Below are 12,241 nucleotides of genomic sequence, written 5' to 3'. Positions count from 1 at the left end.
CTCCTTCAGAGCACTGCTCCCCAGCCCTCTGGTGTGGCACTGGAATCCCAGTATAGCCACCGGTGCCGCTTGGAAATGTCCCAGGGGCGTCCCCAGCTCCCTCTCCCAAAGCCAGTCCCATTATCCCACCTCCTCCCAGTAACGCTCCAGCACCCCCGTAGCTGCCAGGTCCCAGCCCGGTTCACCCCTGAGGCGTGGGAGGAAATTTGCGCTCCCAGGTCATGCCAGTTTAATCTGCCACCCCCCCAGCTTCTCCCCCCCACACACACACACAAGCTCCAGCAGTGCCATGGAGGGGGGACATGCCTGGTGCCTGCCAGCCCTGTGCCCTGAGCTGCCCCAAATCATCCTCCACCTCCCGGTTTCATGTCCCAGTATAAGCCGTACTCGCCCGCCCCCAGGGCTGCAAAGCACCGAGCCTTGGCCCCCTCCAGGGCCACCAGTTCCTCCCAGTAACACCAGTACCGTGGCTCCCAGGGCCGGGTTGATTCCAGTGACTTCCCAGCCTCAGCTTTTCAACCCCAGTTAAACCCTGGGCCGAAAATATTCCAGTTTAGCCCAGATGCCGGCTCTGGTTCCTCCAGCACCACCAGGATAACTCCCTCCTGCTCGCACGCCAGCTCCGGTTCCTCCCAGTAACACCAGGACATCTCCCTCCTCGCACGCTGGCTCCGGTTCCTCCAGCACCACCAGGATAACTCCCTCCTGCTCGCACGCTGGCTCCAGTGTAACCTACAGGCCTGCCCCAGTTGGGGGCAGCCTGGGGAGATGGGGGGTGTCTTATTTCCCCCCCTCGGCCGGCCGCTACTGGTAGGTGCCCATTCAATAGCGACGGTCCCGGCTGTAGCCGTGGGGGGCCCCCCAGACACGGGGCAGGGCCGTGGGCCCGTGGTAGAGCTGCCCCTGCAGCCGGCCCAAGGCCCGGTAGCCCTGCGGCGGGGGCATGTAGGCAGGCGACAGGAAGATGGGGGGCTGGCGGGGCTCCTCGCTGGCCGGGGGCGCACCCCTCCGCCTCATCAGCGCCCGGGCTGGCGTGTCCTGCAGGCCCCACTTGTGCTTGCCCTGGGGGGGGGAGGAGAGTTAGTGCCATCTGGGAGCAGCCCTGCCTGTCCCCCCCCAGTGCCCTCTGCCCCACAGCCCAGCATCCTCTGCCCCCCATCATCCCACCCCAGAGTCTCTCTCACCCCCAAACCTCTCCCCTCAGGGCTCTCCTGCCCGTGTCCCAGAAGCTCCACCTACCCCCAAATCCCTCCAACCCACCTCCCCAGCCCAGCCTCCACCCTCTCACCCCCCCATCTTCCCACCAAATGGGTCCCTGCTCCCCCCTGCATGTCCCCCATCCCTGAATTCCCCCCCACCACAGATCTTCCTGGGGGTCCCTGCCCCGACCCACCCCCACAACCCGCTCCAGCATTTCTTCACCGCGCCCCAGGGTCCCCCAGCACAGAGGGTTCGGGGGGGGGCGGATCCTGCAGTGCCATCCCCCATCTGCCCCCCCTCTCCAGCCCCCATGGCAGCAAAGGAGAAACGGGGGGACGGCAAAGAACCAGGGAACGAGGGAGGGAAGGAGGAAAGGGAGAGACGGGAGGGGAGGGGAGGAGACACTGGAGCAGGGGAGACGCAGCTGGGAATTCAGGGGGTGTCAGGGCCTGGGGGAGCGGCGCTGCCCCACGGCTGGCCCAAGGAAGGCGAAGGCCCCATGGGGCAGAGCCGGGAGCAGCGCCTGGGTCAATATTGACCCAGGGCGGAGGAGATGTTGCACTAAGGCAGGGCCCAGGGTGCAGCCGGGAGCGGAGATACGGGGCGGTGGGGGGGGGACATCACCCCACGCCCAGCCCTGCCTGGGATGCATGTGGGGGGCCCCTAATCCCCAGCCCTGTCCCCCAAGGATATAGTGAACCCCCCAAATCCCCAGTCCTGTGCCCCAGGATACAGAGGCTCCAGTCCCCAGCCCTGCCCCCTGGGATCACAGGGGACCCCACATCCTAAGCCTTCCCCCTCAGGATACACAGGAGATTCCCATATCCTAAAGCCCTGCCCCCCGCCGGGATACACTGTATATCCGGGGGACAGGGCCCCCAAATCCCCACCCCTGACCCCCAGGATATACAGTGAACCCCCCTAATCCCCAGCCCTGTCCCCCAGGATATACAGTGAACCCCCCAAATCCCCAGCCCTGACCCCCAGGATATACAGTGAACCCCCCTAATCCCCAGCCCTGTCCCCCAGGACACACAGTGAACCCCCCAAATCCCCAGCCCTGCCCCCAGGACACACAGTGAACCCCCCCAAATCCCCAGCCCTGCCCCCCAGGACACACAGTGAACCCCCCCAAATGCCCCCTAGGATTCGCAGCCCCCTCCCTGGCCCGGCCCCGCCCGCTCACCTTCGCCTCGTCCCCCGACTCGGGGCCGTCGCTGGAGCCGGACAGCTGCGAGAGGCGGCTCAGGTCCCAGAGGGACTTGCTGGGTCTCTGCCCCGCGGCGCCCGCCAGCCGGCCCGGCCGGCCGCCCCGGTCCACGTCGCTCAGGGCGCTGTGGCCCTCGGGGCCCAGGCGCCGGGGCAGGGCGGGCAGCTCGTCGCCCACCGTGGCCCGCACGACCCGCACCAGCTCCCACTCCCCGGCCCGGCTCTTGGCCACGGGCTGGGGGGCCACGGAGCGGCGCTCGGCCACCCGGTGGGCGCCCTTGGACAGCTGCAGCCCGGCCAGCTCGCTGCGGTAGGGGGCGGGCTGGCCGTTGGGGCGGCCGTCGCGGGGCGGGGCCGGGGGGCTGGGCAGGGGGGCCCGGGCGGGCGCCAGCGGGCGGGAGGCGGCGTAGAGGGTCCGGAACTCGCGGTCGAAGGCCCCGGCGATCTCGCCCGTCAGCAGCGTCACCAGCTGGCGGCTCAGGCGGGCGTCGCTCCACGTGAAGCTGCGGGAGGGGGTGGGGGGATCGTGGGGGGCAGGAGCGAGGGGGGGAGGGGAAGGCGGGGTGTGCCAGGGCAGGGAGGGGCGTGGGGTGCAGCAGGGAGGGTGGGGGTGGGGTGAATGGGAGATAGCGGAGTGGGGGAGGTGCAAGTGAGGACAGTGGGTGCATGGGGGGTGGGGGAGGGGGGATAGTGGGGTGCAGGGGGGCGGGAGAGGGGCCATAGGACAGCGGGGTGGGGGCGGGCGAGTGGGGTGCAGGGGGGTGGGACAGGGGCCATAGGACAGCGGGGTGGGGGCGCGGTGAGTGGGGTGCAGGGGGTAGGACAGGGGCCATAGGACAGCGGGGTGGGGGCGGGGGAGAGGGGTGCAGGGGGGTGGGGCAGGGGCCATAGGACAGCGGGGTGGGGGCGCGGTGAGTGGGGTGCAGGGGGGTGGGGGAGGGGCCATAGGATAGCGGGGTGGGGGCACGGTGAGTGGGGTGCAGGGGGGTGGGGGAGGGGCCATAGGACAGCGGGGTGGGGGCGGGCGAGTGGGGTGCAGGGGGTGGGGGAGGGGCCATAGGACAGCGGGGTGGGGGGCGCGGTGAGTGGGGTGCAGGGGGGCAGGACAGGGGCCATAGGACAGCGGGGTGGGGGCGGGTGAGTGGGGTGCAGAGGGTGGGACAGGGGCCAAAGGACAGCGGGGTGGGGGCGCGGTGAGTGGGGTGCAGGGGGGGGGGGGAGGGGCCATAGGACAGCGGGGTGGGGGCGCGGTGAGTGGGGTGCAGGGGGGGGGGGGAGGGGCCATAGGATAGTGGGGTGGGGGCGCGTGAGTGGGGTGCAGGGGGGTGGGGGAGGGGCCATAGGATAGTGGGGTGGGGGCGGGTGAGTGGGGTGCAGGGGGGTGGGGGAGGGGCCATAGGACAGCGGGGTGCGGGCGGGTGAGTGGGGTGCAGGGGGCGGGAGAGGGGCCATAGGATAGTGGGGTGGGGGCGGGTGAGTGGGGTGCAGGGGGGTGGGGGAGGGGCCATAGGACAGCGGGGTGGGGGCGCGGTGAGTGGGGTGCAGGGGGGTGGGACAGGGGCCATAGGACAGCGGGGTGGGGGCGGGTGAGTGGGGTGCAGGGGGGCGGGAGAGGGGCCATAGGACAGCGGGGTGGGGGCGGGTGAGTGGGGTGCAGGGGGGTGGGGGAGGGGCCATAGGACAGCGGGGTGGGGGCGCGGTGAGTGGGGTGCAGGGGGGTGGGGGAGGGGCCATAGGACAACGGGGTGGGGGCGCGGTGAGTGGGGTGCAGGGGTGGGGGAGGGGCAAGTGGGGTGCAGGGAGACAGGGAGAAAACAAGAAAAATTAAACGTTCTGAACCAACAACATTGGAAACGTCCGTAAGGAAAATGAAACGCTGGGAAATGGGGGGACCCCGAACCCCCCACCCTACAGCAAACGGCCCCTTCCCCCCAGGAGAGCATCCGCTCGGGGGGGGGGTGAACAGCGACGTCGCACCCGCCGCACCCGCTGCCCGGTGCTCAGGGGCGACCACCTCTGGGACGGGCCTGGGGCTGGGTCTCCCGGGCCCCCCTGCCCAGCGCTGCCACGCGGCCCCTCGGGGGTGGGGCGCAGCAACCGCTCACCTCGTCCCCACGCACTGAGGCCGGAGGCAGGGGGCACTCAGGGAAGCGGACGGCCACAGACCCACCCGGGACTGGGCCCGGATCCCGGGGTTCGTGGGCACCGATCCTGGGGCCAATTCCCGTTGTGCCGATGCAAAGACGGGTCCTGCTCCCAAAGAGCCAACGCGGCATGGATGAGACCTGGGGTGGGGGTGGAAGTATCTCCGGACGCCTGGGTTCCCGTCCCAGTTTGCCATCCCCCCGCTCCCCTTCCCAGCCCCCATGACTCTGCATGCACCCCCGGACGCCTGGGTCCTATTCCCAGTGTCCAATCCCTCCTGCATGACTCTACATTCACTCCCGGACGCCTGGGTTCCATTCCCAGGTTGCCACGCACTCCCCTTCCCAGGCCCCATGACTCTGCATGCACCCCCGGATGCCTGGGTCCTATTCCCAGTGTCCAATCCCTCCTGCATGACTCTACATTCACTCCCGGACGCCTGGGTTCCATTCCCAGGTTGCCACGCACTCCCCTTCCCAGGCCCCATGACTCTACATTCACGCCCGGACGCCTGGGTCCTATTTCCAGTTCTCACTTCCTGCTGTCCTGTCCCCCCCCCCGCGCCCCGTTTAATCCACCCCAACCCTGCTGACTCCTCACCCGGAGCCCCATGGCACCCAGCAGGACCAGGGACCCCAGGACCCCCAGCTCGGCGCAGAGACAACCACAGCAGCCGTCACCCTGTGCCAGGGCTTTATTCTGCCAACGCCTCTTCACGCAACCCTCCCCCCGAGTCTCTCACAGCGCCCGCAGCAGGACGGCCGTGCCCAGCGCCAGCTGCAGACCCAGGCTGGGCCCTCGCGGGCGGGCGCCGGCCCCGTTACACAGGCTGCCCTTGCAGCACACGGTGACCAGGCTGTAGGTCACCCCCATGTGGGTGACGGGGTGCTCCTTGCCGCAGCGGATGGCCCGGGTGCAGCCCTTGGTCTGGATGAGGGAGACGCCCAGGGCGGCCCCGTGCCCCACGAAGCAATCCTCATCCTGGGCGCAGCTCATGCGGGTGCTGGGGCAGTGGCGGGAGGATGTCACCTCGCAGAAGAAGCACTCCTTGGGGCTGGCGCCGGGCAGCGCCAGCAGGAGAGAGAGTGCCAGCAGGGGCAGCATGGTGATCGCACAGACGGGGAGGGCAGAACCAGGGTCCGGATCTGGGCCGCTCTGGGGACGTCAGAACCAGGTCCCAGCCCTCCTGATCCAGCGACTTCAGAACCGGAGTCTGGATCCACCCCACACCGGGGACATCAGAACCAGGCTCTGGATTTGGATCTCCTGGATCCAGCAACCTCAGAACTAGGGTCTGGATCTGGGCTGCTCCAGTGACTTCAGAACCAGGGTCTGGATCCAGGCTGCTCCAGCGACATCAGAACCGGGGTCTGGATCTGCGCCACTCCAGGGATGTCAGAACCAGGGTCTGGATCCAGATCTCCTGGCTCCAGCGATGTCAGTACCAGGGAAAGAGCTGGATCCCAATTGCTCGGATCCAGTCACTCCAGAACCAGGTGGGAATCGCCAGGACTCGAGTTCAGAACCAGGGTCTGGCTGGCGGATCCGGACTCCCAGCCCCTCCGAACGTGTCTGTCGCTAACCAGGTCGCTCTGGGCTACCGGCCGTGGGCGCTGCAGAGAGCTCAGTGCTGCCTCGAGCCCCCTTGCCCAGAATGAGGAGCCCAGCAGCGATGACCTCACAATAAGGCTGCAAGATTCTCATTGGCCCATTCCAGCCAGAGCCTGGTGATCTCACAGTGATGTCATCACCATGCAGTGATGTCACAGTGAGCGATGTCACCATGAGGTCTGGAGCCCAGAGAGAGGAGTGATGGAGTCAGCAACTAGAGAGTCTAGTGGTTAGAGTGGAGGGGGCTGGGAGCCAGGACTCCTGGGTTCTCTCCCCATCTCAGCCCCTAACACTGACACAAACACATTGCGGGATCTAGGGGTCTGGTCCCTTCCCCACGCTTTTCTGCAGGATTCCCCTACTGCAGCGTGGGGGTGCTGACCCCTCACCATGGGGAGCTCTCCCTTCTGCAAAGCACATATTGCCCCCAACACACCCACGCTGCCCCACCACTTGGCACCCGCCGTATGATCCGCGCATCCCAACGCTGCTTAAACCGAGGGCTTCTCTCGCCACTCGTGAACTGAGTTCAGTACGTTCTCAGCCTCGCTGCCCAGCCGGCCGGGTCCGTCCCCCTCATACAAACCCCCCACCCCATTGACACCCAATTGCAGAGACCAAGGCCCGGCGCTGAGATGCGGCCCCTCTGGGTTATACGGGGACCCCTCGGCTGGCGTGGAGAAGGCCCCTCTGGGCTGGGAGAAGATGGGAGACGCTAAAGGAACCCCCCCCCCGGTGCTGCAGGGAGCGGGGGGCCCAGCCGGGGGTGCTCTCCCCTCCCATTCATCCCCGATGCCCCCCCTCACCTGTAGCTCCCCGTTATCACCGTGTCCCCGTCGATCAGCAGGAATTTCTCCTTCAGGGTCCCAGTGACCTGTTTGCGCTGTCGGCTCCAGAAGGTGCAGCCCGCAATGACCCGGACCCGCAGGTTCTGGTGGGGGCAGGGGAGGAGGCACAAAATCAGGAGGCGGGAGGATCCCCACCCCCAGGGCAGATAACCAAAGCCTGAGCGTAGCCAGACGCCCCCCCCAGATCTCTGTATCGCAGCCACGGAGCACGCCCCCCCCCCCACGCTTTTCTCCCTTTGCAGTCCCTTGCCAGCAGGGGGCGCCCTCCCCTGGCGGTCGGGGCTTGTCCCGTTGCCCCAGGGCAACACTAGGGGGCGCTGGCTGCAGGGGGCCAGGCCTCACCTCCATGTAGCGCACGTTGAGGCAGGCGCCCTCTGCCATGCTGAGGAAGGCGGCCAGGTGCTGCTCCCCCAGGATCAGGTAGACGGGGACCCCGCGCTGCATGCCGGCCTCGTGCAGGTCCAGCAGGATGTCGGGGTCCGTGAAGACGTCCATCACGATGGCAACCACCTGGGAAACACCCCACAAAGAGCTGCACACATCCCCTCTAGGGGGCGCCGGCTCCCATCCGGCCCCAGGGCAGAGACCGGCCCGGCTGGGATGGGGGGTGAGAGGAGACTGAGCAGGGTAGCTTGGGCTCCCAGCACCCGGTATCATTCCTCTGGAACTCCCGACAACAGGTCTAACCCCACTCCCCTCCCAGAGCTGGGGAGAGAACCCAGGAGTCCTGGCTCCCAGTCTCCCTGCTCTAACCACTAGACCCCACTCCCCTCCCAGAGCTGGGGAGAGAACCCAGGAGTCCTGGCTCCCAGTCTCCCTGCTCTAACCCCTAGACACCACTCCCCTCCCAGAGCTGGGGAGAGAACCCAGGAGTCCTGGCTCCCAGTCTCCCTGCTCTAACCCCTAGACCCCACTCCCTTCCCAGAGCTGGGGAGAGAACCCAGGAGTCCTGGCTCCCAGCCCCCCTGCTCTAATCACTAGACCCCACTCCCCTCCCAGAGCGGAGGATGGAACCCAGGCGTCCTGGCCACCAGCTCCCGCTGCTCTAACCACTAGACCCCACTCCCCTCCCAGAACTGGGGAGAGAACCCAGGAGTCCTGGCCACCAGCTCCCGCTGCTCTAACCACTAGACCCCACTCCCCTCCCAGAGCGGAGGATGGAACCCAGGCGTCCTGGCTCCCCGTTACCTTGGCAGCCTCCTGAATTTTCCTGCGCACCAGCTCCTTGACCTTGGGGGCCCCGTCCCCCGGCGGGTGCGTGTAGACCTCCGCACGGGTGATGCCCTTCCAGTTCCCGTCCAGGGGCCAGCCCAGCTCCAGTTCGGGGATGGGCTCATCCGAGCACCCGGGCCAGTAGCTGAGGCTGAGCTCGTCGGCGTCCCCGTCGCACTCCCCTGCTGGCTCTGGGACGTCCCGGGCTGCCTCGGCCAGGTGCCGGAGCTCGTCGTCGGACAGGAAGGGGCGCAGCCTGTCCTGCGCCAGGCGCTGCACGTAGGCCGACTGCCCTCCGGCCAGCAGAGCCTCCACAGCCAGCCGCTGCCCCTCCGAGTAGAAGAATTCGGGGCTGGATTCAGTCACTGGGGTCCCCGCGGGGGCGTCCTCCAGGCAGTCCAGCTGGGAGGCCGCCATGGGCCCCGTGGCGAGTGGGGATGGGGTTGGGGGGCACCCCCCCACACACACACAATCAGAGCTACAGACACAATAGATACACACACACACAGAGACACCTCCCCAAAACACCCTGCTCTCTGCCAACCTCCCTGCCCACCTGGTCAGATGGTCAGTCCTCTGTCTCTGCACCAGGCGCTGCCCAGACACAGAATCACCAAGATCGAGGCCCCGTCGGGCCGGGCGCTGCCCAGACCCAGAGTCCCTTAGATCGGGGCTCTGTCGGGCCGGGCGCTGCCCAGACACAGAGTCGCCAAGATCGAGGCCCCGTTGGGCCGGGCGCTGCCCAGACACAGAATCACCAAGATCGAGGCCCCGTTGGGCCGGGCGCTGCCCAGACACAGAGTCACCGAGATCAGGGCCCCATCGGGCCGGGCGCTGCCCAGACACGGGGTCGCCGAGATCAGGGCCCCATCGGGCCGGGCGCTGCCCAGACACAGAGCTCACAGTCGTCAGTCCTTCCCATCCCCTGTCCAAAGCATGGCACCTAATCCCCGTTCGGTTTGCCGCAAGCCCCCACGCGCAGCACCCTGCACCTCTGACAGTGCGGTCCTAGGAGGTAGCGACATCTGTAGGGAAACACCCCCACACCAGGGGGTGTCTCTGTCCTGGGGCACCTCACAGCTGGACCCTGCCCCCGTCTGGCCTGGGGGGCAGACGTCAGGATGGGCTAGGAGTCCTGGGTTCAAGGTCCTGCTGCACTATGGCCCCGGTCTCTGTGCCTCAGTTTCCCCAGATACCACAGTGAGGAGGATCTAAAACAGATGGGTGCCTCTGTCGTGCTGGCAGCTGGCACGGATCTCTCCTGGGCCAATTGGCGCTTGTGAGAGCCCCCGGGACCCAGCCCTCGGCAATCGGGTTCCTGCCCTGGGGGGCTCCGCCGGTCGAAGGCCCTAGAGGGAGGGAGACAAGGCCTCAGGGCAAGATCCCAGCTTTGGGGAAGAGAGACACACCCCACCGCCCTGCTCACGGCCAGGCGCGGCAGCGGAAGGCACGATAAGATTAGACTCAAGGGGTGTGTTTTGGGTTCCCCACCTCCATTTCTGTGAGTTATGGGGCTCAGGGCTGGACAGGGCATGAGATGCAATGGTTAGAGCGGGGGGCTGGGAGCCAGGACGCCTGGGTTCCATCCCTGGCTCTGGGAGGGCAGCGGGGTCCAGTGGTTCGAGCCGGGGGGCTGGGGTTCTATCATAGACCATAGACTCTCCCCTTCCCGCCCCCCACGCTCCCAACAAGGAACAAGCTAATCGCCAGGGCATCATTTCCTGCAAACAAACAGAACCGGCCCCGCCAGGGATTAATCTCATAAAATCGAGGAACGGGGAAGAGCAGCAAGAAAGAGCCATAATGGGGCCCAGGCCCCCATTCCCTGCCAAGAACCGAGGAGAGAACCCAGGAGTCCTGGCTCCCAGCCCCCCTGCTCTAACCACTAACCCCACTCCCCTCCTAGACCTGGGGAGAGAACCCAGGAGTCCTGGCTCCCAGCCCCCCTGCTCTAACCACTAACCCCACTCCCCTCCTAGACCTGGGGAGAGAACCCAGGAGTCCTGATTCCCAGCCCACCCAGCTCTAACCACGGCAGCCCACACCTACCTGCCCCAGGGATCCGGGTTCATATCCTCCCTCCCGCGCTGTCCTGTCCCTGTTAATGATTCCCCAGGCTGCGCTCCTCCCCCTGGGCTCCGCAGGCCCCGCCCCCCGCCCCCCCAGGCAGGGCTTGGAGCTGGGCCCAGGACTTCCTTGGAAGTGGCCGGGCGGGGCAGAGCTGCCAGGTAAAGGGGAAGGCAGCTGGGCCCTCACCCTGCCCGCTGGCAGCCAGGTGACGAATGGGGCCGGGGGCCCTTCACCTTGGGGTGGCACCTGAGTTGGCAGCAGGGGTCCTCCAGGGCTGTGCAAAGGAGGCCAGGAAAGAGTCAGAAGGGAACCCAGGAGTCCTGGCTCCAAGCCCCCTGCTCTAACCACTAGCCCCCACTTCCCTCCCAGAGCCAGGGAGAGAACCCAGGAGTCCTGGCTCCCTGCTCTAACCACTAGACCCCACTCCCCTCCCAGAGTCAGGAGGAGAACCCAGGAGTCCTGGCTCCCAGCCCCCCTGCTCTAACCACTAGCCCCCACTGCCCTCTCAGAGCCGGGGATGCAGGGCCTAGCCCCGACCACACACACCCCCCCCATGTGTATCTATGGGGCAGGGGGTGTTCAGGGCCAGAGTGTGGGATCTGGAGGTTTGCTCTGGGGCTAACCGATCCGTCACCCCCCATCCCGCTGGGGCAGGGGGCAGCGCCTGCCTGGCAGGCCTGGCACCGAGCCGCCGCTGGCAGCATCCAGGATCTGGGCAGGGGCTGGGCCCAGGGCCTGGCAGCCAGATGGTTGTTACCAAGAATCCCTGGGCCCCAGCGCCAAGATAACACAAACCTGCCGGACCGGTTGGGCTGCCCTGGGATCCTGCAACCCCCGAGCCTGCCCCCCCAACTCACCCTCGAGCCCCCTCCCCCGAGCCTGCCCCCTGTGCAGCCCGGCCCCCTGCCCCCGAGCCTGCCCTGCCCCCGAGCCTGCCCCCCCAACTCACCCTCAGCCCCCCTCCCCTATACCCCAGCGCCCTCCAGTGGCTGCTCCCCTTGGAGCCCAATGTGCCCAGCTCAGGGGCAGTTGCTCTCATAGGGTGGGGGGTTCAATCCTGGGGTGCAGCCATTAGCAGGAGTGTTGGGGCCAGGGGGGTTGTGTTCCCACGGGGCAGTGGTTTGTTCCCCCCACCCAAGAGATTCTCTGCTCCACCTGCCTGGGTCCCGCCTCCAGGCCCCACAGAGAGAGGGAGGGGTTAGAGGGGCCCGAGGGTATAGGCCCCCCCAGGGGGAAGGGAAATGGGATAATCGCTGATTCGGTCTAGACTGACACCACCCCGTGGCTGGACGTTGAAGCCAAACCCATCCCGACTAGGAAGACGACGTGAATTGTTCCTGGGGAGGGGAATGAACCACTGGAATGACCCATGGATTCCCCATGGGTGGCCATTTTTAAACCAAGACGGGCCCTTTCCCTAGATCTGCTCTAGTTCACACAGGAGTTATTTCAGGGCAACCCTACGGCCTGCGTCGGGCTAGGTGATCCCAATGGTTCTATCTAGGCTTAGACGCTATGAAGCCGGGCTTTGACCTATAGAGAAGGAGCAATTAAATGCCATGTTTACACAGCGATACTGTAAACAAAAGAAGCCACCGCCCAAGGCAGCAATAAGTAACCAGCTATGGGCTGGTTTAGCAAGCGGCGCGAGAGAGAGCAGAAAATGAGCTTCTGGTGGGCCCAGAACCCACGGGGAAGGTGGATTTGACATTGTGAGGCAGGAGACATCTGCCCACGGTTGGTTGGTTGGTCCCACTGTGCCCAGGGAAACGGGATTCGTCCCGTCTTCCTCGCAAGCAAACGGGACGGCGCCAGGGGGAAAACACATTATTCTGTTCCCCAGTGAAACAACCCACCGAGCCCCGCCTGGCACCTAACCGCCCGGGCCCAGAAGGGGCGACGGAAGGGGGTCTCTCTAGAACCCGCTCCCTAAAAGGGGGATGGTG

The 12,241-nt window shown here is 66.7% G+C and overlaps 2 protein-coding genes across 2 annotated transcripts; both read right to left on the bottom strand.

Annotated features, from left to right (window-relative positions):
• Positions 1 to 822: 822 nt before the first annotated feature.
• On the bottom strand, positions 823 to 8,642 carry LOC123350090 (protein FAM83E-like). Its single transcript, XM_044988456.1, has 5 exons — positions 8,202 to 8,642; positions 7,356 to 7,523; positions 6,972 to 7,096; positions 2,387 to 2,912; positions 823 to 1,062 (listed from the first exon to the last, which is right to left on the bottom strand). The coding sequence occupies exons 1-5, from the start codon at positions 8,640 to 8,642 to the stop codon at positions 823 to 825; spliced, it is 1,500 nt and encodes a 499-aa protein (XP_044844391.1).
• Positions 5,240 to 6,132, bottom strand: LOC123350130 (sperm acrosome membrane-associated protein 4-like). Its single transcript, XM_044988527.1, has one exon. The coding sequence runs from the start codon at positions 5,656 to 5,658 to the stop codon at positions 5,293 to 5,295; it is 366 nt and encodes a 121-aa protein (XP_044844462.1). The 5' UTR covers positions 5,659 to 6,132; the 3' UTR covers positions 5,240 to 5,292.
• Positions 8,643 to 12,241: the final 3,599 nt, after the last annotated feature.

Source organism: Mauremys mutica, chromosome 15 (genome assembly GCF_020497125.1).
Source record: "Mauremys mutica isolate MM-2020 ecotype Southern chromosome 15, ASM2049712v1, whole genome shotgun sequence".
Taxonomy (NCBI): domain Eukaryota; kingdom Metazoa; phylum Chordata; order Testudines; family Geoemydidae; genus Mauremys; species Mauremys mutica.
This window is presented reverse-complemented; position numbering and strand designations above follow the sequence as displayed.